The sequence below is a fragment of the Saccopteryx bilineata genome, chromosome 3 (genome assembly GCF_036850765.1).
Source record: "Saccopteryx bilineata isolate mSacBil1 chromosome 3, mSacBil1_pri_phased_curated, whole genome shotgun sequence".
NCBI classification, from domain to species: domain Eukaryota; kingdom Metazoa; phylum Chordata; class Mammalia; order Chiroptera; family Emballonuridae; genus Saccopteryx; species Saccopteryx bilineata.
The window spans coordinates 286,589,183-286,617,037 of record NC_089492.1 but is presented as its reverse complement, the minus strand read 5'-3'; the positions used below and the strand labels follow the sequence as shown (position 1 = coordinate 286,617,037).

General features: G+C 42.3%; 1 protein-coding gene across 2 annotated transcripts in view; it reads left to right on the top strand.

The window, feature by feature from the left end:
- The window catches only part of UBE4B (ubiquitination factor E4B), a 135,787-nt gene that overhangs the window by 20,606 nt on the left and 87,326 nt on the right, over window positions 1-27,855 (top strand). For both annotated transcript variants that reach the window (XM_066270498.1, XM_066270497.1), the window contains exon 2: window positions 22,044-22,230. In XM_066270498.1, the coding sequence (XP_066126595.1) occupies window positions 22,044-22,230 (187 nt within the window). The remainder of the gene's footprint in view (window positions 1-22,043; window positions 22,231-27,855) is intronic.

Genomic DNA, 27,855 nt, shown 5'->3' with positions numbered 1-27,855 from the left:
TTCCCGGCCAGGGCACACAGGAGAAGCGCCCATCTGCTTCTCCACCCCTCCCCTTCTCCTTCCTCTCTGTCTCTCTCTTCCCCTCAGGCAGCCGAGGCTCCATTGGAGCAAAGATGGCCCGGGCGCTGGGGATGGCTCCTTGGCCTCTGCCTCAGGCGCTAGAGTGGCTCTGGTCATGGCAGAGCAACGCCCTGGAGGGGCAGAGCATCACCCGCTGGTGGGCATGCTGGGTGGATCCCGGTCGGGCACATGCAGGAGTCTGTCTGACTGTCTCTCCCCGTTTCTAGCTTCAGAGAAATGCAAAAAAATAATAATAATAAATAAATAAAACAGATTCTGGTCACTTTAAAAGTGACCAAGTAACACAGACAGTGTTAAACACTTTTCTCCCTAAGGAAATTCAATTTACAGTCTGTTTCTAATGACCGTTAAAGCATTTCTCTGAAGTGGGCCAAGCTGCCGGGGTGCAGGTCGGCTGGCAGGAAGGGGTGAGTATCCTATGGGAAGGCAGCCAGGGCGGTAGGACACTGAAAGCCGGCTAGTTTGAAACCTGTGTATTTTGTGAGTATTGCTAGAACTTGGCCTTTGAAAGATATATTCAGCTGGAAGAGTACTTGTGGGAGAAGATAACTTGCCTTGTCAGCATTCCTTTTGCAATGAAGTGAGCGAGGCAGGCGGCGGAGGGTGTGTAGGGAGAGAGAGGCGCTGGCATATGGGCTTACTACCCTTTGGGGAAGAACCGTGGTAGAGAAGTCAGGCTTCTTGTAACTTGGAGCAAACATTTTTTCAGTTGGGTGGGTAATCTGGAAAATGAAGCAGAAATGATGGGAAAACTGAGATTGCAAAGGAGACAGTGCTAAATCTTGTCTCTTCATACTGTGTTCTGTGTTTGCTGTGACAGCTCTCAGCCTATTGAAGGACTTGGTTCTTTATTTGTTAGTATAGGCAGGGGGATCTGGGCTTGTTCAGCTGTTAAACTCGTATGTGTTAAAGCTCTGGTGCTCAATTACAGGAGAGTTATCAGTCACCTGTTCTTCTCTTCTGATTCTTCCCTTTTATGCCTTGCTATTAAAAAGGCTCAGAGTAATTCTCTGGGTGGATAGCTTGGTTGGTTAGAGCATTGTCCCGAAGCACAGAGGTTGCTGGTTCAGTCCTTGGTCAGGGCACATACAGGAACAGGTCTATGTTACTGACATACCCTCCTTCCCTCCCCCTTCCTCTGTCGATAAAGTCAGTAAATAAGAATTTAAAAAATAAAATTAGAATTTAAAAAAAGGCTCAGAGTACTATACATTCTGTAATTAAATATGCTTTAGGTTTACCATATTGTAAGTATAAAAATAGGAAGCAAAGGTAGAAACAAAATCTTTGTTCAAAATCTTACCTTCCAAGGATACTGTTTCTTTTCTAGGTTAAGGTTTATTTTTTTCCAAGCAAAGTCTTTAACACAGTTTCCTCTCCCACCTCCAGAATCATAGATTTTTAGGACTTGAAAAGATTGGAGAAATCTCTGTAGCCTACCCTCTTCATTAAAACTTTTTTTTCTGATTCTATATTCAGTAGTATAGATTCACTGAAATCTATCAGAGTCATGAAAAGAAAAGAAGACGTCCCAAATCAAGAATAAAGGGAAAAGCAGGAATTACCTGTAGTCCTGTTATCCAGAGGTAACTGCTGTTAATTTTTCAACCTATTGCTTTCCCTTTCTCTCTCTATGTGTCTGTACCTGACATATTCCCCCGTCCTTACTCCTGTGCCTCTCCTCTCCCTGAACACTCAGCTGAAGTATTACCTTTCCCTGGGACCTCTCCCTCTGACAGCACACATTCCTGCAGGTCCCACCCTGGTCTGGCTTCCTGACTGCCCTGACTGTTTTGTTGCATCAGAGCTCTGTGCTCCTGTTTCCCCTACTGGATTGACAGCAGAGACCTAAGTCCCATTCATTTATCTCCAAAGCCCATTTATCTCCATGCCTGAAACATAGGGGCTTGGTTCAAGTTTGCTGAATCAATGAATAAATCATTCGGATCATATTGTATGCAGTTTTATATATTGCCTTTTCACTTCACATTGCATTCTGAACATTTGCGTGTATGCTTTCAAATTAAAACATCGTTTTTAATGGCGATAGGTTTTTCTGTCGTTAGGTGTACTGTGACTGATTTGTTTTTCTCCACATGTAGGAAATTCAAGTGGTTGTCAGGTGTTTTTTTGGTTTTTACTATTATGCATGATTTTGTGGTAAATCTTTGTCTTTCAGATGATTTCCTTAAGTTGTAGTCATTGTTAAGTCCTTTTCTAAAATAATACTAGATTGCTTTCCAGAAGAGGGGCTAGGGCAACTGTGTTAGTCAGTGTCAAGAATTCTAGAGGGCTGGCATTTTGATGTCACCTCTTTGTGCCCCACCATCACTTTCTGAAGATATAGATGCCAGCAGAGGGCAGCATGTTTGGTGCACCCCTGTCTGAGTTTGGGGTAGGGTTATGGTGAGAGAGAGGCCATGAGAAATGAGGACAAAACTTGGGAGGAAAATAATAACGTAAATGGGCACAGAGGTCAGAATGCTGTTTTTCCTTGTATGTTAATTATACCACAGAATGACTATCTTTGATCTTTCCTTTGCCATCTTTAAAAAAAAATTACTAATCTTTTCTAATCCAATACTTACACATTTCTTGAGAAACATTTTTTTTTGTCATGCCAGACAATAATAATAGCTGCTGTATTTAGCACTTATGATCTGCCTAACACATTACAGAGATGCATAACTATTTAACCCTGTGGAGTGAGAGTATGGTTACTGTTGTTATTATTTTTTATTTTATTTATTTTATTTTTTAGGTGAGAGGAGTGGAGATAGTGAGGCAGACTTCTGCGTGCACCCCAACCGGGATCCACCCGGCAGCCCCATTTAGGGCTGATGCTTGAATATTGAGCTATTTTTAGTGCCTGAGGCTGATGTGCTCAGACCAAGCAAGCTATCCTCAGTGCCTGGTATTATTACCATTTTCATTTATGTATAATTTGCACTAATAATAATAGCCATTGTAATTTAAATTGTGGTTAAAAATACCCAAAGTGAATTATTGTGTATGCCCTTTTGCAAACTTGCTTTTTCAAGTCAATTTAAAAAACTCGTAGTAAAATACATATAATATAAACATATCCTTCCTTTTAAGAGCAGGGGGTACTGAAGTCAATACAAAATAGATTGCTTTCTTTTAAAGATATAGCATTACAGAGCTGTGTGTGTGTGTATATGAATGGGTAGATATGGATGTATGTGTGACCTCTCTATGAAGTGGTAACAGGTGCCCTGGGAAAGAGTTGCAGTCCCCTCGTTGTGTTTTTTCTATTCTCCTTGTATCTTGTACAAACCATACCTTGCTGTATTTTAATTGTTCATTTTCTTCTGTCTTTTCCCATTGGATCTGGAAACACAAGAGAGTGGGGATTCTGACTCCTGTGTTTTCTTATCTTCAGTACCTGCTATAATGGTGCAAAGTGGGCACCTAATAAACCAACAAAGGACTGCATTTTTTGGTTTATTGGCCAGATTATATTTATTAGATGTCATTTTTTGCCTTTTTTTTTTTTTTTTTTTTTTTTACAGAGAGAGAGTCAGAGGGAGGGATAGATAGGGACAGACAGACAGGAATAGAAAGAGATGAGAAGCATCAATCATCAGTTTTTCGTTTCGACACATTAGTTGTTCATTGATTGCTTCCTCATATGTGCCTTGACCGTGGGCCTTCAGCAGACCCAGTAACCCCTTGCTCAAGCCAGCAAGCGACCTTGGGTCCAAGCTGGTGAGCTTTGCTCAAATCAGATGAGCCCACGCTCAGGCTGGCGACCTCGGAGTCTTAAACCTGGGTCCTTTGCATTCCAGTCCGATGCTCTATCCACTGCGCCACTGCCTGGTCAGGCCATTTTTTGCCTTTATTTACTGATACTCTATATACTTTTAACCAGAAAATGGAAATGTTCTTTATTTCAATAGACACACTTATCAAAGAGGGAGTTTACTATTCTAATGTTGTTAGGGTGTGACTGTAATATCTGCAGTCGTAACATGCTGTATATAAATTCACTTATTCATAACTAATGATGTACAAGCCCTGTGTCACCAGGGGAGTAAGGTTGCCTCTGTCTGCACGTCACTGCAACCTCAGAAAAGGTTTTCTGCTGTAAAGGTCACTGGGGTGTAGTCACGATTGAGCACTCAAGAGTGAGACTAGGGTCACATCTGTTCTTTCACTTTCTAGCTGTGTGACCTTGAGGAAGTCACTTCACCTCTGAGTTCACTTTTCTCATCTAAGAAAATAAATGTATAGATGTCTTTGAACTGATAGCTAAGTTAATATATGTAGCTCCTTAGAACAGTATCTGGCACATGATAAGGGCTAGGTGAGTGTTATTTGTACTATTATAAATTATTCTTTTGTCTTAGAGCATCCAGCAAAGTAGTTGCCAGTGGCTAATACAGATGGCTGCATTATTGAAGTGCTGAATTAGCTTTCTCTCTGCAGGAGAGTTGGTGATGGGGATTGTATTGAGAAGCAAGGAGGTATTTACGTGTGTTGAGTTCAAATCTTTGAAGGAGAATTTAAGTCATTCTTGCTATAATGGTAAGATTGAGGGAAAAGTTTTCTTCTATATTTTTAGCCTCATTTATTTAGGGTTACAGAGGTAGACTGAGATTAATATATTCTTTAAAATGGGAGGCAGTTTAAGCAACAGTACTTTTGGAGCTTTTGAGTAAAAATTACAGTAATTTAAAATTATGAAGTTTTAAAAGGTAACTGGTGGATTTTAGATCACAGAGCTGTGGTGTTCAGACTTGAACACATTTATTTTGGTATGTTTTGGGCTTAGATACAGGTATATTGTGAAATTCTCATAGTATTTTATAAGTTTTAGATGACTAGTTATTAAATAAAATCACAGTAATAATCAAAATAGGAGATCTTTCTAGAAGGAGACCATTCCAAAGAGTGCATATTAGAAAGTTTTTTTCTTTATGTGGGGATTTAATTTTTTGAGTAAAAAAAGTTAAGATACTTTTGTAGAATGACTGTTTACTAAATTGAAAACAATGCTGTTTGGATTTATTTCCCCCCATAAAGTGCTAAAAATAAGAGGAACAATTTGGCCCATCCTGTCCTGAGACGCTGTCTCATGCCTGCACAATGGCCCTTGCTGTTTTGAATCTATTTTTACTTAATCAAGACTGTGAGGGTAGGAAATGCTACATCAGGATAGAACAGTTCTGGGGAAAGCCCTGTTTTGCTGTCATTTGTGAAGTAAGAACTGAAAAGGTCAAGACAAGAAAACCTCTAGGAATGAGATTTTGTTTTTTGTAACTTTGGGTAGGCTTGTGGTTTAGGAAGTAAGTTGAGGAGTTGGAAGTTCCTTTTTTATGCTTTTGGTATTTTCTCACTGTGATATCTGGGAAAATGAATTTTTTTTTTTGAAAAGGACTTTTGCTTAACTTAAAAGACATTATAACAATCCTGTGTGCATAAAAAAGTGGAGTATACAGCCTGACCAGGCGGTGGCGCAGTGGATAGAGTGTTGGACTGGGATGCCGAGGACCCAGGTTCGAGACCCCGAGGTCGCCAGCTTGAGCGTGGGCTCATCTGGCTTGAGCAAAATAAAAAATGCTCACCAGCTTAGACCCAAGGTTGCTGGCTCAAGCAAGGGGTTCCTTGGTCTGCTGAAGGCCCGCGGTCAAGGCACATATGAGAAAGCAATCAATGTACAACTAAGGTGTCGCAACGAAAAACTGATGATTGATGCTTCTCATCTCTCTCCTTTCCTGTCTGTCTGTCCCTATCTATCCCTCTCTCTGACTCTCTCTCCCTGTCCCTGTAAATAAAAAAAAAAAAAAAAAAAAAAAAAAAAAAAAGTGGAGTATACAAAGAGAAAAAAGTTTAACAATATTTTGGTATGTTGGGACTATTTTTAGTTTGTGTCCCATTTGTTCTGTTTGTGATAAAAGTGAGGTTACATCTCTTTCTGTCTCTTTTTTTTTAAAGATTGTTTTTATTGATTCTTAGAGAGGAGAGAGAAAGAGAGAAGGGAAGGAAGTGAAGGAAGCATCAACTTGTAGTTGTTTCTCCTATGTGCCTTGACTGGGCAAGCCTGGGGCTTTGAACGGGTGACCTCAGCATTCCAGGTTGATGTTCTGTCTACTGCATCAGCACAGGTCAGGCTGAGGTCACATCTCTTAATAGTCCAATTAATTAGAGAGACCTTTATATCTGCAATTGATCAAAGCCATTCTCTTGGGAGTCTCCTGTCCAGGTATTCCCAGGGTCCTCAGGTTGCTAGTCCCGTTGAAAGTGGTCAGTCCACCTGAGGGCATCGCTGCTGTGGCAGCCCAGAGCACTGACCCATTCATTGCTGTTTCTTCTCTTAAGAGGTCTTTAAGTTGGGGAGTCAGGATGTGTTCTACCAATCACCTCCTACCAGTGCCTGTCTTACATGGACCTGCCTCTGTCCCTTACTCCACTCTTCCATCTCCCTTAATTGTTCACGGAAGATTTCACAAAGTCTGATTCTTCATTCCTTTTTTAAACCTGTGTTTGAAGAGAGATGGGAGTAGGAATTGGGAAATGCCAGCACAGTGGAGAGCTTTCTTCTTGGAAAACTTCCTTTCTCCTTTCTTTCTTCAAGCCCATATTGCAATGAGTCAGGACATGTATTCTGTGTTTATATCACTGAGAACATCTCAGGCTGAACTTGGCACCCAGAGTTAAAGTAATTTCATGTTTTACCAAAAGATAAGGATAATATTATTCCACAGACAGAAAACTTTATGTGCAATGCATTTTCTAGTGGTTTTCATTTCTTTCATTCATGAAGCAAATATTTAAAGAGCTCCTACTACGTGCAGGCACTGCACTTTTCTAGGCACTGATAAAACGTCAGAGAACACTGAGAAAAGTCCTTGCCTAAGAAATTTAGAGTACGGGTCTGGTGAGTAAAAGTGCACAAAAAAACTTATTTAGCAGAGCCATGTCATAGAGAACAGGGCAGGGCTTTTGGTTCTCACATTCTGTGAGGAAGGTACAGTGTTCGTCCCTGTTGCACAGATGTGGAAACTGAAGCACAGTGGTGAAACAGCTTATCTTGAACCTACCTGGGTAGTAAGTAGTAAAGATTGAATTTGACTTTTTTTTTTTTTTAGGTGAGAGGAGGGGAGATAGTAAGGCAGATTCTTGCATGTACCCCTACCGGGATCCACCTGGTAACCTCATCTGGGGCTGATGCTTGTGTACCCAAGCTATTTTTAGTGCCTGAGGCTGATGCTTTCCAACAGCGCTATCTTCAGCGCCTGGAGCCATGCTCGAACCAATCAAGCTACTGGCTTTGGGAGGGGAAGAGAGAGAAAGAGGAGAGGGAGGTGGGAGAAGCAGATAGTCACTTCTCCTGTGTTCCCTGACTCGGAATTGAACCTAGGATGTCCATATGCTGGACTGATGTTCTATCCACTGAGCTGTTGTTGGCCAGGACCAAAAATAAAGGCAGTTAGAAGAAAACTTCTGTAAGCTCCCACCATGTGCTGTCCCTTCTCTCTTTGCAGCCCCAGACTTTCCTATCAGCATGCAGTCATGCTAACTTTCTGCCATCTTTAAAAACAAACAAGCAAGCCCTGGCCAGGTAGCTCAGTTGGTTAGAGTGTCATCCTGATACACCAAGGTTGAGGTTTAAACTCCAGTCAGGGCACATGCAAGAGTCCACCAATGAATGCATAAATAAGTGGCTGTCTCTCCTTCTTTCTCTCTGTCTCCCCCCCCCCCAGTCTTTGAAATCATTCAATAAAAAATTAAAAAGCAAACAAGCCTGCCCTTCTGTCTCCCCCTTACTTTATTTTTCTCTGATGATGCTCAGAACCTGTTGGCATCGTTTGTGTTCATTTGGCTATTGTCCTCTGGCCTCCACTAGAACCTGAGCTCCATGGGAGCGGAACTGTTGAGTTGACTGTGGTGCTTAAATGTTTCTTGAATGTGTGAACATCTGAAGAGAAGTCAGTGTCAGAATTCTGAAACACTGCCTGGGCTTTGAATATTCAGTTAAACATTCTGGTGTGTGATTTCAGTATGTGGCCTCCCTCCTCTCCATGCATTCATTTCTCCCGTTGTTCAGTCTGCACAGAGCTATTTTGTGCCTGGCACTATGCTCCAAGCTGGGGATACAACAGTGAACAAGACAGACATGGTTTTTTCATGGAGCTTCCATTCCACTAGAGAAACAGGTACTGAGGAAGACGGACAGTGAGTAAGGAAGATATTTACAGATCACGAGGAATGTTTGAAGGAGGTGAATAGAGGGCCATAAAGTCAAATGAGTGTGGCAAGCAGGGCTGCACAAGACACCATGGTAAGGAAAGTTCTGCAGGAGGTGACATTTAAGCTGAGAATGGAAAGAAGGGAAAGAACCAGCCAGGCCAAGAATGAAAGTGCTCTTAGGCTAAAGGAATTGCAAGTGGCCAGAGATAAGATAGAGCTTAAGATGTTCTAGGAACTGTCGGGGCCAGGTGGCTGCTGCCTCGTAGACACCATGACCTTGGAGAGGCAACCAATGGCCCTGGAGGACACGGTGAGGACTTCTGTGCTAGGTGCAGTGCGGAGTCATTGAAGGTTTAAGAAGGGGTGGACATTTGGGTGGCTTCCACCTCGTGGCTCTTGGGAATAATGCTGCTGTGAATAAGGATGAACAAATATCTGTTTGAGTCCTGCTCTCAATTTTTTTTTTTTTTTTTTTTTTTTGTATTTTTCTGAAGCTGGAAACGGGGAGAGACAGTCAGACTCCCGCATGCACCCAACTGGGATCCACCCGGCACGCCCACCAGGGGCGAAGCTCTGCCCACCAGGGGGCGATGCTCTGCCCCTGGGGGGGTTCGTTCTGCCGCAACCAGAGCCACTCTAGCGCCTGGGGCAGAGACCAAGGAGCCATCCCCAGTGCCCAGGCCATCTTTGCTCCAATGGAGCCTTGGCTGCGGGAGGGGAAGAGAGAGACAGAGGAAGGAGGGGGCGGGGGTGGAGAAGCAAATGGGCGCTTCTCCTATGTGCCCTGGCCAGGAATCAAACCCGGGTCCCCCGCATGCCAGGCCAACGCTCTACCGCTGAGCCAACCGGCCAGGGCCCTGCTCTCAATTTTTGCGCTATATATCTAGGAGTGGAGTGACTGGATCATATAGTGATTCTATTTTTAATTTTTAGAGGAACTGCCATACTATTATTTTCTATAATGGCTATAGCACTTCCCTCCAACAGTGCACAAGGCTTCCAATTTCTCCACATCCTTGCTAACACTTATTATTTTATTTATATAGTTTATTATTTTATTTTATATTTTAAGCGAGAAAGAGACAGACAGTGACAAACAGGAAGGGAGAGAGATGAGAAGCATCAACTCATAGTTGCAGCTCCTTACTTGTTCATTGATTGCTTTCTCATATGTGCCTTGACTGGGGGGTTCCAGCTGAGCCAGTGACCCCTTGCTCAAGCCAGCGACCAGTTTCTGAGCTTCAAGCCAGAAACCGTGGGATCATGTCTATGATCCCACACTCAAGCTGGTGAGCCTGCACTGAAACCGGAAACCTCGGGGTTTCAAACCTGGGTCCTCTGCATTCCGGTTGATGCTTTATCCAGTACACCACAACCTGGTCAAGCGATTTATATATAATATTTTACAGTAGCCATCTTAATGGGTGTGAAGGGTTATCTCATTGTGATTTTAATTTGCATTTCAGAAAGCTAAAACTTTGAAAGTGTTTAAAGAAAGGAAATATATGGCCTCTGTGTTTACCTGGCCAAAATGGACCCAGGTAGATTGTCTAGGGAGGTCTTTGCAGAGGTCTTGGTAAGAGAGGGCAGTGGCCTGGGGAGGGTGGTGGCCGAGGAGCTGAGAGAAGAGGGTGGACTTGGGGGATAAGCAGTGCTTGGTGATAGGTTTGAGAGCCGAAGGGAATTAAGGAAGCAGTGGACGCAGACCTCGGGTCTCTGCTTACGTCATTGGGTGGAGAGTAGGCTGGGGGCGGGAATCCTGGCCCTCCACGCCAGTTAAGTGTTCATGAGAGAAATACTTCATTAATTTCTTTCAGTGCCTTTTTCATCACAGTGCTGATGCTCCCTGCTCCCTGGGTGACTGGCAGTGCTTTTCAGTTTTTCCCTTCTCTGTTCAGGTCAGTGAGCTCTGAGCTCCTGTTCCAGGCCCGGTGCCACCTGGACCTGGGGGAAATAAAGTCGGGAGAGAACAGCCTGGTGAGCACAGTGGCTCTCGTGGGTTCAGGTCTCTGGGTTCCTTCGCACTGTTACAAAGTGTTGAGGCTCCTAAGAAACATTTGTTTGGTGGTGTTTTTTTTATCTTTTTTCTTATTTTCCAAATGAGAAGAGGGGAGTTGAGAGACAGACTCCCACTTGTGCCCCAACTGGGATCCACCAGCCGCCCCCATCTGGGACTGATGCTCTGCCCACATAGAGCCATGCTTGCAACCAAGCTATTTTTAGCACCTGAGGTGGAGGCTCCATGGAGCCTCAGTGCCCAGGACCGATACACTTGAACCAATTGAGCCATGGCTGCGGGAGGAGTAAACAGAGAGAAGGGGGAGGGATGGAGAAGCATTTGGGCTCTTCTCCTGTGTGCCCTGACCAGAAATCAAACCTGGGACGTCCACACACCGGGCCACCACTACCACTGAGCCAACTGGCCAAGGCCATGTTTAGGTGGGTTTTATCTATTGATGTTTATGATGTTAGAAATGAAAACTGATAAACTTAAATTACTAATTCTTTTAAAAAATAATAAAAGCTTTGTTTGCAAATATAAACATGTTTTTAATGAAAATAACTACATTTTGCATAACATTTAATTAGTGACATTGTTTATGCTTTTTCAATTTTTTTTCATGTCTAACTTTATAGAAGACAGCTGGGTTCGCATATTGACTTCATTATTTAAAGAAGCTGCAACATCTCTTGTCTGGGACGTTTAGCCTCTGAAAAACTCCACTGGACACTTGTGAGAGAATGAGTTAGAAGGCAGATGTTTTAGTGTTGTTATTAAAATAGTTGGCCTCACAGACCCTGTGAAAAGGTCTCAGAGACTCCTTGGAGGTCCCCAGGCTGTTGGTTTAGGTGGTAGGAGCACAGACACTGATGCTAGATTGCATGAATTCAGATCCTGCCTCTGCCAATTATGCATTAGGCAAGATATCTAACATCCACATGCCTCAGTTTGCTCATACATAAAATGGACGTAAGTACCTACTTCAGTGGTTGTTAAGAGGATAAATTATATATGTATTTGTGAAGTTCTTAGAACCTTGCTAGAAGATAGTTAAGTGCTACTCTAGTGTTTATTAAATAAACACGACCTAATCCCTCCCTTCCAGGGGTTTAATCTACTTAAGTAGATAAACAACTTCAGGATTTTAAATTCATTGATGGCAGTATTTATAGCAGGGACATAAGGAAGGGCTTCTGAACTTTGGGGTCAAGAATAAGGATGTTCTTGGTTGTCTGAAAAATAAAGGGAGCAGATTTTCTGCAGTGTTAGAAAGACAGGTAGATTCTCGGTTCAGTTGAGGCCTATCCCTGTTAGCGTTTGTCATAATTTAACTTTTCATCTTCCTTATTTGGAAAGTAGATTAGAGTGTGAACAGTTCGGTGGTTGGTTGCTTCTTTGCTGCCTGCTTGGAACCAGAGCGTTATCATAACTGTTACCTGTCCTCATGGCCTGGGGCAGCAGGTGGTCAGTGAGAGTTTGTTGACTGGCTATGAATTTAATGACTCTCAAAATGTAGGGGAAACAGCTCTTGCGTCTACTGGGATTTTATGGTACATATTTGTAATCACTTCATAACTCTGGGAAATTATGATAAGGAAGAAGTAGATTATATTTTTATTGAAACTAAGAAAACAGTCATTTTGCTTTTTTTTTATTGCGTTTACATAGATTCTAGGGTCTCCCCGACTGCATCCTCCCTGCCCTGTATTCCTCTCAACATCTCCCTGATCCATCTCCTAAAAGCTCCCTCCCCCCTTCTTTTCAGGTTTAATTCTGTTCCTCAGTTCACATTGTTCCTTGGATTCCTCAAATGAGTGAGGTCATATGATATTTTTTTTTTCTCTGCCTGGCTTATTTCATTCAACATAATAGTTTCCAGGTCCATCCATGTTGTTGCAAAAGGTAATACTTCCTTCTTTTTCATAGCCCCATAGTATTCTGTTGTGTATATCAGTGGTAGTTCACCTGGTCCCTACCACCCACTAGTGGGCGTTCTAGCATTCGTGGTGGGTGGTAGCGGAGCAACCAAAGTATAAATATAAAGATAGATTTAACTATAGTAAGTTGTTTTATAAAGATTTATTCTGCCAAACTTAGTGAAAATTCGACATAAAGTACTTGGTAAGTTATTATTATTATATACTTTAACTTGCTATAACTCTGCTTTATATATTTTATAAAGTAAAGTTACTTCCCTACTTTATAAATTACCATTACTGTGGAACCAGTGGGCGGTTAGAAAATTTTACTACTAACAGAGATACAAAAGTGGTCGGTAGGTATAAAAAGGTTGACTACCCCTGGTGTATATGTACCACAGCTTTTTAATCCACTCGTTCACTGATGGACACTTGGGCTGTTTCCAGATCTTCACTATTGTGAACAATGCTGCCATAAACATGGGGGTGCATTTCTTTTTTTGAGTCAGTGCTATGGTGTTCTTGGGATATATTCCTATAAGTGGGATGGCTGGGTCTAAAGGTAGTTCCACTTTTAATTTTTTGAGGATTCTCCATACTGTTTTTCACAGTGGCTGCACCAGTCTGCATTCTCACCAGCAGTGCAGGACGGTTCCCTTTTCTCCACATCCTCGCCAGCACCTATTAATGTGTTGTTTTGTTAATGAGCGCCATTCTGACTGTTATGAGGTGGTATCTCATTGTGGTTTTAATTTGCATTTCTCTAATGATTAGTGATGTTGAACATTTTTTCATCTATTGGCCATCTGTATATGTCCTCTTTGGAGAAATGTCTAGTCATTTTTTTGCCCATTTTTTGATTGGATTGTTTGTCTTCCTGGTGTTGAATTTTACAAGTTCTTTATAAATTTTGGTTATTAACCCCTCATCAGATGTATTGTTGAATATGTTCTCGCATTGTATGTTTTGTCTTTTTATTTTGTTCATATTGTCTTTAGCTGTGCAAAAGCTTTTTAGTTTGATATAGTCCCATTTGTTTATCCTGTCTTATTTCACTTGCCCATGGAGATAAATCAGCAGATACATTGCTGCAAGAGATGTCGGTGAGCTTACTGCCTATGTTTTCTTCTAAGATGCTTATGGTTTCATAGCTTACATTTAAGTCTTTTATCCATTTTGAGTTTATTTTTGTGAATGGTGTAAGTTGTTGGTCTAGTTTCATTTTTTTTTGCAGGTAGCTGTCCAATTTTCTCAACATCATTTGTTAAAGAGACTGTCTTTACTCCATTGTATGCTCTTACCTCCTTTGTCAAATATCAATTGTCCATAAAGGTGTGTATTTATTTCTGGGTTCTCTGTTCTGTTCCATTGATCTATATGCCTGTTCTTATGCCAGTACCAAGCTATTTTGAGGACAGTGGCCTTGTGGTATAACTTGATATCAGGAAGTGTGAAACCTCCCACTTTATTCTTCTTTTTCAAGATTGCTGAGGCTATTCATGTTCTTTTTTGGTTCCATATACATTTTTGAAATAAGTGTTCTATATCTTTGAAGTATGTCATTGCTATTTTAATTGGTATTGCATTGAATTTATAAATTGGTTTGGGTAATATAGATATTTTAATGATGTTTATTCTTCCTAACCATGAACATGGTATATGCTTCCACTTGTTTGTATCTTCCTTGATTTCTTTAGCAATGTTTCATAATTTTCTGAGTACAAATCTTTAACCTCCTTGGTTAAATTTACTCCTAGGTACTTTATTTTTTTTTGTTGCAATAGCGAAGGGGATTGTTTTCTTAATTTCTCTTCCTGACAGTTCATTGTTGGTGTATAAAAATGTCTTTAATTCCTGTGTATTAATTTTATACCCAGCCACCTTGCTGAATTCATTTATCAAGTCCAGTAGTTTTTTGACTGAGACTTTAGGGTTTTCTATTTACAGTATCATATCATCTGCAAATAATGATAGTTTTACTTCTTCTTTTCCAATTTGGATGCCTTTTATTTCTTCTTGTCTGATTGCTGTAACTAGGACTTCCAGGACTGTGTTGAATAAGAGTGATGAAACGGGGCACGCCTGCCTTGTTCCTGATCTTAAGGGGATTGCTTTTAATTTTTGCCCATTAATTATGATGTTGGCTGTGGGTTTGTCATAGATGGCCTTTATCATGTTGAAGTATGTTCCCTGTATTCCCACTTTGCTGAGAGTTTTGATCATAAATAGGTGCTGGATTTTATCAAATGCTTTTTCTGCATCTATTGAAATTATCATGTAGTTTTTCTCCTTCCTTTTGTTTATGTGATGAATCACATTGATTGATTTGTGAATATTGTACCAGCCTTGCCTCCCCAGAATAAATTCCACTTGATCATGATGTATGATTTTTTTCATGTATTGCTGAATCCGGTTTGCTAACATTTTGTTGAGGATTTTAGCATCTAAATTCATCAGGGATATTGGCCTATAATTTTCTTTCTTTGTGTTGTCTTTGCCTGGTTTTGGAATCAGAATTATTCTTGCCTCATAAAAAGAGCCTGGAAGTCTTCCTTCCTCTTGATTTTTTTTTTAAATTATTTATTCATTTTAGAAAGGAGAGGGAGAGACAGAGAGAGAGAAGGGGGGGAGGAGCTGGAAGCATCAACTCCCATATGTGCCTTGACAGGCAAGCCCAGGGTTTCGAACCGGCGACCTCAGCATTTTCAAGTCGACACTTCATCCACTGCACCACCACAGGTCAGGCCCTCTTGAATTTTTTGAAATAGCTTGAGAAGGATAGGAGTTAGTTCTTCTTTGAATCTTTGGTAGAATTTACCAGTGAAGCCATCTGACTCAGGGCTTTTGTTTGTTGGGAGTTTTCTGATAACTGTTTTGATCTAACTTGTTGTAATCGGTCTGGTCTGTTTAGGTTTTCTGATTCTTCCAGATTGATTTTTGAAAGATTATATGTTTCAAGGAATTTGTCCATTTCATCTAGGTTGTGTAATTTTTTTGGCATACAGTTCTTCTTGGTATTTTCTTACAATCCTTTGTATTTCTGTTGTGTCAGTTGTTATTTCTCCACTCTCTTTTCTAATTTTATTTATTTGCGTCCTCTCTCTTTTTTTCTTGGTGAGTCTGGTTAAAGGTTCATCGATCTTGTTTATCCTTTGAAAGAACCAGCTCTTGGTTTCATTGATCCTCTGTCTTGTTTCTTTAGTCTCTATGTCATTTATTTCTGCTCTGATCTTTATTATTTCCTTCCTTCTACTACATTTAGGCTTTACTTGCTGTTCTTTTTCTAGTTCTTTTAGATGCAGGGTTGTTTATTTGAGCTTTTTCTAGCTTCTTAAAGTGTGCCTGTAGAGCTATGAACTTCCCTCTCAGTACTGCTTTTGCTGTGTCCCATAAATTTTGAGTTGTTGTATGCTCATTATCATTCATTTCTAGGAATTTTTTTATTTCTTCTTTGATCTCATTCTTACTCCATTCGTTATTTAACAACCTGCTATTTAGTTTTCATGTGCTTGAGAATTTTTGAGCTTTTCTGTTGCGGTTGATTTCTAGTTTCATGCCATTGTGGTCAGAGAAAGTGCTTGATGTGATTTCAATCTTCTTAAATTTGTTGCTCTAAGATGTGGTCTATCCTAGAGAATGTACCATGAGCACTTGAAAAGAATGTATATTCTGCTGCTTTAGGGTGAAAGGTTCTGAAGATATCTATTAAATTGAGTTGATCTAGTGTGATCTTAAAGTCTGCTGTTTCTTTGTTAATTTTCTTTCTTGAGGATCTATCTAGTGATGTTAGTGGGGTATTAAAATCCCCTACTATTATAGTGTTGCTGTTGATCTCGCTCTTTATATCCATCAAAGTCTGCTCTATATATTTAGGTGCTCCTATATTAGGTGCATAGATATTTATAATAGTTATATCTTCCTGTTATATTGCTCCCTTTATCATTATGTAGTGGCCTTCTTTATCTCTTACTATATTCTTTGTTTTAAAGTCCATTTTGTCTGATATAACTATTGCTACCCCAGCTTTTTTTTTCATTTCCATTTGCATGAAATGTTTTTTTTCCATCCTTTTACCTTCAACCTATGTGCATCTTTTGTTTTAAGGTGTGTCTCTTGTAGACAGCATATGTATGGGTCCTGTTTTCTTATCCATGCAGCTACCCTATGTCTTTTGATTGGATCATTTAATCCATTTACATTTAGGTTATTATTGATATGTAGTTGTTTATTGCCATTTTATTCTTTAAAGCTATATTCCTCTTTTGCTATATTCTTTTCCCACTTTGATCTGTTTACACCATACCCCTTAACATTTCCTGCAGCATTGGTTTGGTTGTAATGAATTCCTTCAGTTTTTTTTTTGTTTGTTTTTGGTTTTTTTGTATTTTTCTGAAGCTGGAAACGGGGAGAGACAGTCAGACAGACTCCCGCATGCGCCCAACCGGGATCCACCCGGCACGCCCACCAGGGGCAACGCTCTGCCCACCAGGGGGCGATGCTCTGCCCCTCCTGGGCGTCGCTCTGCCGCGACCAGAGCCACTCTAGCACCTGGGGCAGAGGCCAAGGAGCCATCCCCAGTGCCCAGGCCATCTTTGCTCCAATGGAGCCTTGGCTGCGGGAGGGGAAGAGAGAGACAGAGAGGAAGAAGGGGGGGGTGGAGAAGCAAATGGGCGCTTCTCCTGTGTGCCCTGGCCGGGAATCGAACCCGGGTCCCCCGCACGCCAGGCCGATGCTCTACTGCTGAGCCAACCGGCCAGGGCCGAGTTTTTTTTTATTTGGGAAACTTTATTTCTCCTTCAGTTTTAAATTATATCCTTGCTGGATAAATGGGAGAAGTTCTTTTAAAAGTTCAAATTCCCCTAAAATCCGCTTTCTGTTGTCTCTTATTGCTGGCTACTTGTTAAGCTCAGTACTATAATTCAGTGATTAGGTACGATATTAGATGTGGCCTACTCCTTAGCCTCAGGTGTCTTTCTATCCAGACATTTTATTTACTTATTTTATTTTCTTTTGTTTTTTTGTTCTTTTTCAGTACTCAGTGGGGTGTAGTCTCAGGTGTCCAGTGGGTGTGGCCCCTGTGCTCTGGTTTTATGGTCTGTCTACTTGGCCACCTCTGTTGCTGCCAGGGGCTTTTGGGCTCATGTGCTGCTGGCTCCAATCCGCCTCCATGACCACTGCTGCCCTGGTGGGGCTTGCGTGCCCGCGCACCTGTTTGGACCGCTTTTGGGGCTCCCTTGGTTGGCTCAGATCTCAGCGGCCACTTGGGGGCGCACGCACCCTCTCAGATCACTGCTGAGGTCACCCGTGCTTTTGCTGCCGCTGAGGGCGCACCTGCACCCTGAGCAGGTTTGTGCGCTGACCAGGACTTCTGCAGCAGCCGGAGCAACTTCTGTCATCGCTGGTGGGCGCTCAAACGCCCACGCGTTTCCCCTCAACTGACTCTCGGGCCTCCACTCCCGCCAAGGGCAGGCTACTCAGCAAGCAGGGCTGTGTGTGAGCCCTGGCTTCCCCAGCGGCAATGGCGGTTCCCAGCCCTGCAGGCTGGCTTGTTTGTGCTCACTCACCTCCACAGCTGCACCCTGCTGCCTCTGTCCTGCCTGCCCCTGGCGAGCACTCAGTAGTGCGGTGGGTGGTGTAGCTTAGACCTCTGCACTCCCTATTTGTGTCACTAACATGGCATCTGGCTGTAAGCGCCTTTGTTCTAGCTAAAGTAGGGGAGCCTCCGGTGAATGGGGCACTTTCTTTCCTTTGCTAGTGATGCTGGTTCACTTTAAATTTGGGCAGTGACTCAGCCCAGGGGTTAGGGCAGGCATGGCCAACATACAGCCCGCAGGCCAGATATGGCCTGTGTAATGAGTTTATGCGGCCCATGATTAAATTTTTAATATTCTTCGCTACTTTAAAATCTCAGCTACTCAGAAGTGGAAATGTCTTTGATTATTGGAAATCAAGATATTTAAGAAGATAGTGATATGCAGAAAAGAATTCCGCATGTGACTAATCTAGGGTTAACTTCCAATAATTGGTCGAATGGGTTCGCGATACTTATTTATTTTTTAAAAAAATTCCATTATAAAGATTTACAACTTTTATACTCGTCTGTACTTGTCTCTCCTCAGTATGAACTGTTTGACATTTAGCGGTGATGTGAAACCCACATTCTTTTAGGTGGAGTTTGCCAGTGCGCACCCAAGGTCAAACAATTCGTTATTTTTGTGGTCAAGTGTGTTGAATCAAGTGGCATTGTAGCATAGACAATAGCTGCAGTTGATAACTGAAAACGTGTCTAGGCTGTTTGTAAAATAAAATAATTGTTTTATTTGTGATATAACCCCTTGAAGCTCATTCTATTAATTTAATATTGTTGGTTGATTGCAATACAGTTTGGATATTTATATGGTATGTAATTATATTTTTATTAAAATAATATTGTATATTAAAATTTTTTCACTCACATTTATTCATAAACAAATTACATAATAAAATTTTGTTTACTTAAATGAATCGTTTTTGTATTTAACATTTTTTAATTTTAATATTTTGTCTGGCCCGGGGGCAGAACTGTTGGCCACGCCTGGGTTAGGGTGTCCTCCTGGAGCTCCGGGAATGTGGCTGTGAGCAAGGCTTTCTGTGAAGTTCCTTTAATACGGAGCCTGGGTCTGAGAGTCCTGCCTCCTCTCAGACTGTGTCTAGGCTTTTTTCTCAGCCAAATATAGTCCGTAAGCCCCTTCCAGGCTCCAGGGCACTAGGCTGGAATTCTGGTTTTGGGGATAAGGACCTACAACTTGCTGGACAGCCCTCCCTGTCTCAAAAGTTTCTCCCGGGAGCGGGGCAGCCTTTTCTGCGTCTCTGCCTTTCTTACCAGACTCAGTGTGGGTTCTTTGGTGGTTCTTGGCTGTGGAATCCTCTTAGTTTAGTCCAAAGTTTCTCTTTCACGATGAGTGTTCTCAGATTTAAGTTGTAATCCACGTTGGTTCTGGGAAGTGGGAGTTGGAGCATTTGCTACTCTGTGGCCATCTTGGAACCGCCAAGTCATTTTGCTTTTGAAACAGTAAAATGTGTTTCTTGGTATAACTTCTGTTACTTTTTTGTCATTGTTTTTAGTGAATTAAATTGAATATTTACTTTTCTTCTCACCTATTTAAAATGGCCAAGTAATGTGGTTTTATTAAAAAGAAAACAGTGAGGCCTGACCTGTGGGTGGCATAGTGGATAAAGCATCGACCTAGAACTCTGAGGTCTGTTTGAAACTCTGCACTTGTCTGGTTAGGGCACATATGGGAGTTGAAGCTTCCTGCTCCTCCCCCCTTTCTCTCTCTCTCTCTCTCTCTCTCTCTCTCTCTCACTCTCCTCTCTAAAATGAATTAAAATTTAAAAAGTAATGTTTAAAAAAACAGCAAGCTTTAGTGTGTTTAAAGGTGTGGTATGCTAATTATAAATTCACAAATCAGTCAAGAAAGTGTAATGAGCAGAGATAAAATGATTATTTTGTGTGTATGTGTGAAACTTTATTTTTGTGTGTATGTGTGAAAATGTTTATTCTGCTTTCATATCTGATTTGAAATTTAACTTGAGGTAGAATTTAGGATTTAAAATAATTTTTAAGATGCAGTTTTTAAAAAGTGAGGTGGTATGCCCTGGCTGTATAGCTCAGTTGGTTACTTATGTTAAGGTTGTGGGTTCAATCCCTAGTCATACAACCAAAGAATGCATAAATAAGTGGAACAACAAATCAATGTTTCTCTCTCTCTCTCCCTCCCTCCCTCCTCCTAAAATCAATGAATAAATAAAATTAAAAAAAAATTTTTTTTTCCTTTAACATTTTTTTTATTATTAATTTTAATGGGATGACGTTGATAAATCAGGGTACATATGTTTAGAGAAAACACCTGCAGGTTATTTTGACATTTGATTATGTTGCATTCCCATCACCCAAAGTCCAATTGTCTTCCATCACCTTCTATCTGGTTTTCCATCACCTTCTATCTGGTTTTCTTTGTGCCTCCCCTCCCCCGAAACCACCACCCTTGTGTCCATGTCTTTGAGGCTCATTTTTATGTCCCACCTATGTATGGAATCATATAGTTCTTAGTTTTTCTGATTTATTTCACTCAGTATAATATTATCAAGGTCAATCATGTTATAAATGATCCAATGTCATCATTTCTCATGGCTGAGTAGTATTCCATAGTATATATGTACTAAAACTTTTTAATCCACTCGTCCACGATGGACACTTGGACTGTTTCCAAATCTTTGCTATTGTGAACAATGCTGCCATAAACATGGGGGTGCATTTATCCTTTTGAAACAGTGCTATGGTGTTCTTGGAGTATATTCCTAAAAGTCGGATAGCTGGGTCAAAAGGCAGTTCCATTTTTAATTTTTTGAGGAACCTCCATACTGTTTTCCACAGTGGCTGCACCAGTCTGCATTTCCACCAGCAGTGCAGGAGGGTTCCCTTTTCTCCACATCCTTGCCAGCATTTATTCTGTGTTGTTTTGTTGATGAATGCCATTCTGACTGTTATGAGGTGATATCTCATTGTGGTTTTAATTTGCATTTCTGTAAGGATTAGTGATGTTGAGCATTTTTTCATATGCCTATTGGCCATCTGTATGTCCTCTTTGGAGAAATGTCTATTCATTTTTTTTGCCCATTTTTTGATTGGATTGTTTGTCTTCCTGGTGTTGAATTTTACAAGTTCTTTATAAATTTTGGTTATTAACCCCTCATCAGACATATTGTAGAATATGTTCTCCCATTGTGTAGTTTGTCTTTTTATTCTGTTCTTATTGTCTTTAGCTGTGCAAAAGCTTTTTAGTTTTATAAAGTCCTATTTGTTTATCCTGTCTTATTTCACTTGCCTGTGGAGATAAATTGGCAAATATATTGCTGCGAGAGATGTCGGAGAGCTTACTGCCTATGTTTTCTTCTAAGACGCTTATGGTTTATGACTTACATTTAAGTCTTTCATCCATTTTGAGTTTATTTTTGTGAATGGTGTATGTTGGTGGTCTAGTTTCATTTTTTTGCAGGTAGATGTTCAATTTTCCCAACACCATTTGTTAAAGAGGCTGTCTTTACTCCATTGTATGCTCTTACCTCCTTTGTCAAATACCAGTTGTCCATAAAGGTATGGGTTTATTTCTGGGTTCTCTGTTCTGTTCCATTGATCTATATGTCTGTTCTTATGCCAGTACCAGGCTGTTTTGAGTACAATGGCCTTGTAGTATAACTTGATATCAGGAAGTGTGATACCTCCCACTTAAAAAAAATGTGGGTTTTTTTTGACAGAGATGGAGAGAGTCCAAGAGAGGGACAGATAGGGACAGACAGACAGGAAGGGAGAAAAATGAGAAGTCGCAGCTCCTTAGTTGTTCAGTGATTGCTTTGTCATATGTGCCATGAGGGGTTAATAATAGTGGGCGCTACAGCAGAATGAGTTACCCCTTGCTCAAGCCGGCAACCTTGGGTTTCAAGCCAGCGACCTTTGGGCTCAAGCCAGCGACCATGGGGTCATGTCTATGATTCTGCACTCAAGCTGGTGACCTTGGGGTTTTTAACCTGGGTCCTCCACATCCCAGTCCGATGCTGTATCCACTGCGCCACTGATTGATCAGACAAAAATTAAAAATTTTTTAAAGTTTGGTGGTAGCTTGCAAAAATACTGGTACACTGAGTAATTACTTGTCTCAAATGGGTACTTTTTTCTCAAGGCATTTTTAGTTGTTCAGTTCTGGTATGGTCTTTGATAATGTTAGTGTTCTTCTCAGACAGACTGTGTTTCTACTGTTTATTTCAAGTATGCCCTTTTCCCTCTGTAGATCCGACGGAGGCGCCTTGCTCGACTTGCTGGTGGACAGACCTCTCAGCCGACCACCCCGCTCACCTCTCCCCAGAGAGAGAACCCTCCGGGCCCTCCTATAGCAGCATCAGCCCCAGGCCCCTCCCAGAGTCTTGGTCTCAGTGTCCACAACATGACCCCAGCTACCTCCCCAATAGGTGCATCAGGTAAGCCTCCTCGTCATACCTGGGGTGTGTTTATAATTCTAATCGTAGCTTTTTATTAATCTTATCACAACAGGGTAGAATAAATTGGACAGCAACTTGGTATAATACTGCAAGCAGTAAGTTTAAATATAAGAGCCTATGACAGCGTGTTTTGTCAGTGTCTATCCATTCTGACAGTGATCTGTTAAGACTAATTGTTTTCCTTTCTTTTATTTATCCATTTTGCCAAACAGGTTTTGGTCTTCACCTTTGATGGCAAAGTGATTCAAACAAAATTTTGTTCTGTGGATTTGATGAGTTTGGTTGATGGTTTTCTTTTAAGACAAAATAATCTGAAAACGCAAGAATGAAATAATGGTCAAAGTAACAAGCCACTAATTACAGACTTCCTAGTTTTTGTTCTATGTTGGCATAGAGTTCTTTCTCTAAATTTTTAGGTTGTAAAAGTTTACCTGGGATGATCTTTTAGGACTATCTAATTTACAGTTATTTCGCTATCCTAAAGGTTTATTTCTTTATAATTAATGAGCTCATGAGTAAATGAGCTAGGGGTATCTTTGTTCGGAAATGATATTAACTTATCCTGTGTATTTGAAAATGTCTGTCAGCCCTGGCTTATTGGCTAAGTGGTAGAATGTCGGCCTGGCATGTGGATGTCCCAGGTTTGATTCCTGGTCAAGGCACACAGAAGAGGTGCCCACCTGCTTCTCCACCTCTCCCCTTCTCACTTCTCTCTCTCTCTTTCTCTCTTACTCTCCTGCAGTGATGACTTGATTGGAGCGAGTTGGCCCCAGGTGCTGAGGATGGCTTCATGGCCTCAACCTCAGGTGCTAAGAAGAGCTCTGTTGCTGAGCAATGGAGCAATGCCCCTGATGGGCAGAACATTGCCCCCTAGTGGGCTTGCCTGATGGATGCCAGGCAGGGTGTATGCAAGAGTCTGTCTCTCTGCCTTCCCTACTCTCAGTGAATAAGGAAAAGAAAGAAAAAGAAAATGTCTGCCTTTTTCTAAATGAACATTTCTATCCAACATAATTATTACCATTGTAATAATTATTATACTTAAGACTAATTATGAAAAAGCAGGTGCTAAGAGATCTGTATTGATCATTATATCATTAAATACTTGAACATGCAGTATTCAGCTCTGCAGTTATTTAATGCACCCTTCCTTAGTCCCCTTCAGAACAGCCTGTCTTGGTCTAGGCTAACTTGTGAATTCAAAGTGTTTGTGGGGTTTCTGTTGCTGGATCTCTTGTTAGCCATCATTGTAGCATCCTCCGCGTGTAAATATGAATGCTCATGCATAATTCTGTTAATTATAAAAGTGGAAGCAGTTCAGGCCAAAACTTCAGTTAACAATAAACAGTGCCTTTGCCTGAAATGTCTCCTCTGTACACCTTTGAGATGCTGTGCTATGAAAGGTTCAGGATTCCAGTTGTGTTTTTACCTTAAGAGTGCTGCTTGTCTCACCATGGGTGGGCCTCGCCTGGAACGCTAGCAGTTGTCTCGGGAGAGGTGGTGGGATGGGCAGGCTCACTGCACTGACAAAAGTCAGGCAGAAGCCCCAGAGTCCTGTGTTCTTCTCGCAAGCCCCTCGACACTCCTGGTCGCAGCACTCTGTTTGGGAGCACCAGCAATGTCACAACGAGCCTTTAGGCAGTGAAACAAAGCTAGATAGAGACCCAGAGCCAGGCTATCTGTCTCATTTCAGGTTCATGATCACAAACTCAAGTGGACCCTTAACAGTGGCAAGCAGTTATATTCGGGTTTTCTTTCCCGCCCTGCTAATGATCCCACATCTTCTCCAGTCTGCATCCTCCTTCTCTGTGCACACGCTCACTGGGGCCCTGGCTTCCCGTGCATGGAGAATCCAGATGGGGCAGAAGGGACCTGCTGAAGCTCCCATTATTGCATCCCCTACCCAGCACCTTTCCCTGATCCAGGCTGGTGCCCCAGCAGGCTGTCTGCCCCTTTTCATCAGGATCTCCATCCTCCATGCTGTGCCTTCTCCCATCAGGGTAATAGAAGGGAATTCTTGATCTCACCCCCAGCCGGCTTCCACCCACACCTGTGCACGCGTTCATGACACAGCTGCTGGGACGCGTTGCCTGTGCTCACTCTCCTCCCCTGTTCTTGCTTCTCTGCTGAATTGACTCCTGTCAGATGAGGCCCTGCGGTCTCTGTCACCATCCGATCTGACCTGTCAGCTTTATTTGACATGGCTTCAGCCCATTTGCCTTCAGATGCTTTCTTTTGTGTTCCGGAACCCCACACTGCCCTGGTTTTCCTCCTGTCCCTGTCTGTCCCTTCTTAGTTCTCCACATGGTTCTTCATGTCCCCAACTTCCAGCTGTTAGGGTGCCAGGGCTCAGCAGTTAACATCTCTTCCTCTCCTGCGTTCATTTTCTTATTGATTTATCTGGTTTCTTGGCTTTAATTGCTGTCTCTAATCTGGTGACTCCTACGTTTTATATCTGCAGCTTGGACCTGTTCCTTGAGACTCAGACTCAAATACTATCTAATGCGTATCTTACGGCTAACGTGTCCAAAACTGAGCTCCTTCTCTTTCCTCACATGTCATGTCATTCTTCTCTAGGACTTCGTCCCAATAAATGACAACTTTTTTTTTAAGTTGTTTAAGCCTAAAACATTATATTTTCTATTTACCTCATATTCTAGTTCAGGGTCATAAAACTTTTGGTAAAGGGCCAGGTAGTGAATAATTTTGGCTTTGAAGGCTGCATAGTCCCTGCCATAGCTGTTCTTTTCTGCTCCTATGACACTAAAGCAGCCATAGACAATATGCAAATGAAGGCACATGGTGCGTTCTGATAAAACTATTTATGAAAACAGGTAGTGGGTTAGATGTGGCCCCTGGACTAGCCTGCTGGCCCCTGCTCTGGGTCTGTCAGCACAATAGAATTGGACCAGGTCTCACCAGCTCCCATCACCTTACCTGCACTGCTGCCCCAGGTCCAGGGCACCAGCGTATCTTGCCTGGGTTGCTGGCGTGGTCTTCACAGGTCTCTCCAGGTCCACCCTGGCTTCACCGCAGTCCATCCTCAGGGCAGAGCCCATGGGCCCCACTGACGCATAAGGACAACACTGTGCAACAGCAGCGCCACTCTTTCCAGCAGGCTCATTGTGTTGCTCTTGCCCACTAACAAGGACTTGGGCAGCTCTGAGTGGTTAGTTCTTGGCAGGACCCCTCCACGGTGTGAAGTCCTACTTGTGCTTCTCACATAGCTCATTATTCAGAATCACAAACAGGTAGATATTATTAGCCATGTTCTTGACAGATTGCATGAACAAATTTGCATGAATTTATTAAATAAATAAGTCTAAACAGAACAAAACAGAAAACAAACCCCTCATAAAACAGGTCACATCAGTTCTCTGTGGAAAACCCTCCATTGGCTCCCTGCCTTACTTGGAGCAAATGTCGGAGTCCTCCCTGGGACCAGGGCTGGGTGTGCTCTGACCCTGAGCGAATGTCAGAGTCTTCCCTGGGACCATGGCTGGGTGTGCTCCGACCCGGCTGTGGCTCCCCCGTCCCCTCTCACCCCCTCTCACCGCTCTTCTCCTCCCTCTGTGCCAGCCACACTGGCTTCCCTGCTGTTCTGGAACATTCCTGGCCTGATCCTTATTTGGGCCTTTATACCTTCTGTTTCTGTGCCTAGAATGTTCATGCCCTAAAATTCTTGCAGCTTTTTTGCCTAATTCTTCAGATGTTTGTCACTTGCTCAATAACACCTTCTCTGGCCCCGCCCAGTCTTGAAGCACAACCTCTCTCTGACATGGATACTTTTTCTTGAGCTCTTATCACAGCTGACGTAGCACCTGTACATCTTGTTTTCTCTGCCTCCCTTATGGAGTGTAAGCTCCATGGGGCAGGGACTTTGGTCCATTTTATTCTCTGCCCTACCCCCGATGCCTGGCACGTGATGGGCACTGAATAAAGAGCTGCTGAATTAATCAAATCAGTCACAAGAGAAAGTGACCAAAACTACATAAGAATGTGTAGCTTAAAGAGAAGGAATCTCGCCTGACCAGGCGGTGGCACAGTGGATAGAGCATCGGACTGGTATGCAGAGGACCCGGGTTCGAGACCCCGAGGTTGCCAGCTTGAGTGTGGGCTCATCTGGTTTGAGGAAAAGCCCACCAGCTTGAACCCAAGGTCGCTGGCCCCAGCAAGGGGTTACTCGGTCTGCTGAAGGCCCATGGTCAAGGCACATATGAGAAAGCAATCAATGAACAACTAAGGTGTTGCAACACGCAATGAAAAACTAATGATGCTTCTCATCTCTCTCCATTCCTGTCTGTCTGTCCCTGTCTATCCCTCTCTCTGACTCACTCTCTGTCTCTGTAATAAATAAATAAATAAATAAAAATTAAAAAAAAAAAGAAAAAGAAGGAATCTTAAGAGGGTATTATAGCTTTCCATTAAAAAATGAGAGACGATGCCCTGAGGAAGGTGACGGCTTCTGCTTGATTTCTGTGGTCCTCGACATGGATGGACGCCCAGGGGGTAGATCTGTGACCCACTGAATGTGAGGGAGAAACTTCTGTTCTGGAATCAAGAAGTACTCTCCACAAGAGAAACCCTGGGCAGCTGCTGCCCATGGCAGGGAGCCCCGCATCCAGGAGTAACGAGGCAGTCCCTGTGGCCTTCTCTATGGCGGTGTCTTTAGGTGCCTGGGACTGAAGCAGGAGCTGGAGGCTGCAGTGAGCCCTGCGACCCGCTTCTTCCTCTGTAGTCCCAGCTCCTTGCAAGGCCATCTGCTCAGTCTTAGTTTCCCAGGACTACACTAATGAAAGAACAGGCTAGATGGCTGAAATCAGCAGAAGTGTATTCTCTGCTGGCTCTGAAAGCTGCTGGCTTCTGTGTCAGCGGGGCCGTGTTCCCTCTGAAGGCTCTGAGGAAGGTTCCCTGTCTTCTCCGGCTTCTGTTTGTTGATGCCATCGCTGGTGGTTCTTGGCTTGTGGTGGCATCGCTCCGATTTCTGCCTCTGTGTTCTCGTGGCCGTCCCTCTGTGTATGTGCAGGTTTCCCTCTTTTTATAAAGACACCAGTTGTTGGATTAGAGACCACCCTAATTTGCTATGACCTCACCTTGACTTGACTACATTTGCAAAGACCCTCCTTCCCAGGAGGAATATATTTTTATTGTTTTTGAAAATCTTCCTCTCCTTTTCCCTTTAGAACAGTGGTAGTCAACCTGGTCCCTACCGCCCACTAGTGGGCGTTCCAGCTTTCATGGTGGGCGGTAGCGAAGCAACCAAAGTATAAATAAAAAGATTTAACTATAGTAAGTTGTTTTATAAAGATTTATTCTGCCAAACTTAGCAAAAATCCAACATAAAGTACTTGGTAAGTAATTATTATTATATACTTTAACTTGCTGTAACTCTGCTTTATAAATTTTACAAAGTAAAGTTACTTCCCTACTTTATAAATCACCATTACTGTGGAACTGGTGGGCGGTTAGAAAATTTTACTACTAACAGAGATACGAAAGTGGGCAGTAGGTATAAAAAGGTTGACTACCCCTGCTTTAGAACGTAAGTTTCAGGCAGGGACTTCATCGGTGTTATTCATTTTCTTACCCCCAGATCCGTGTTAGCAC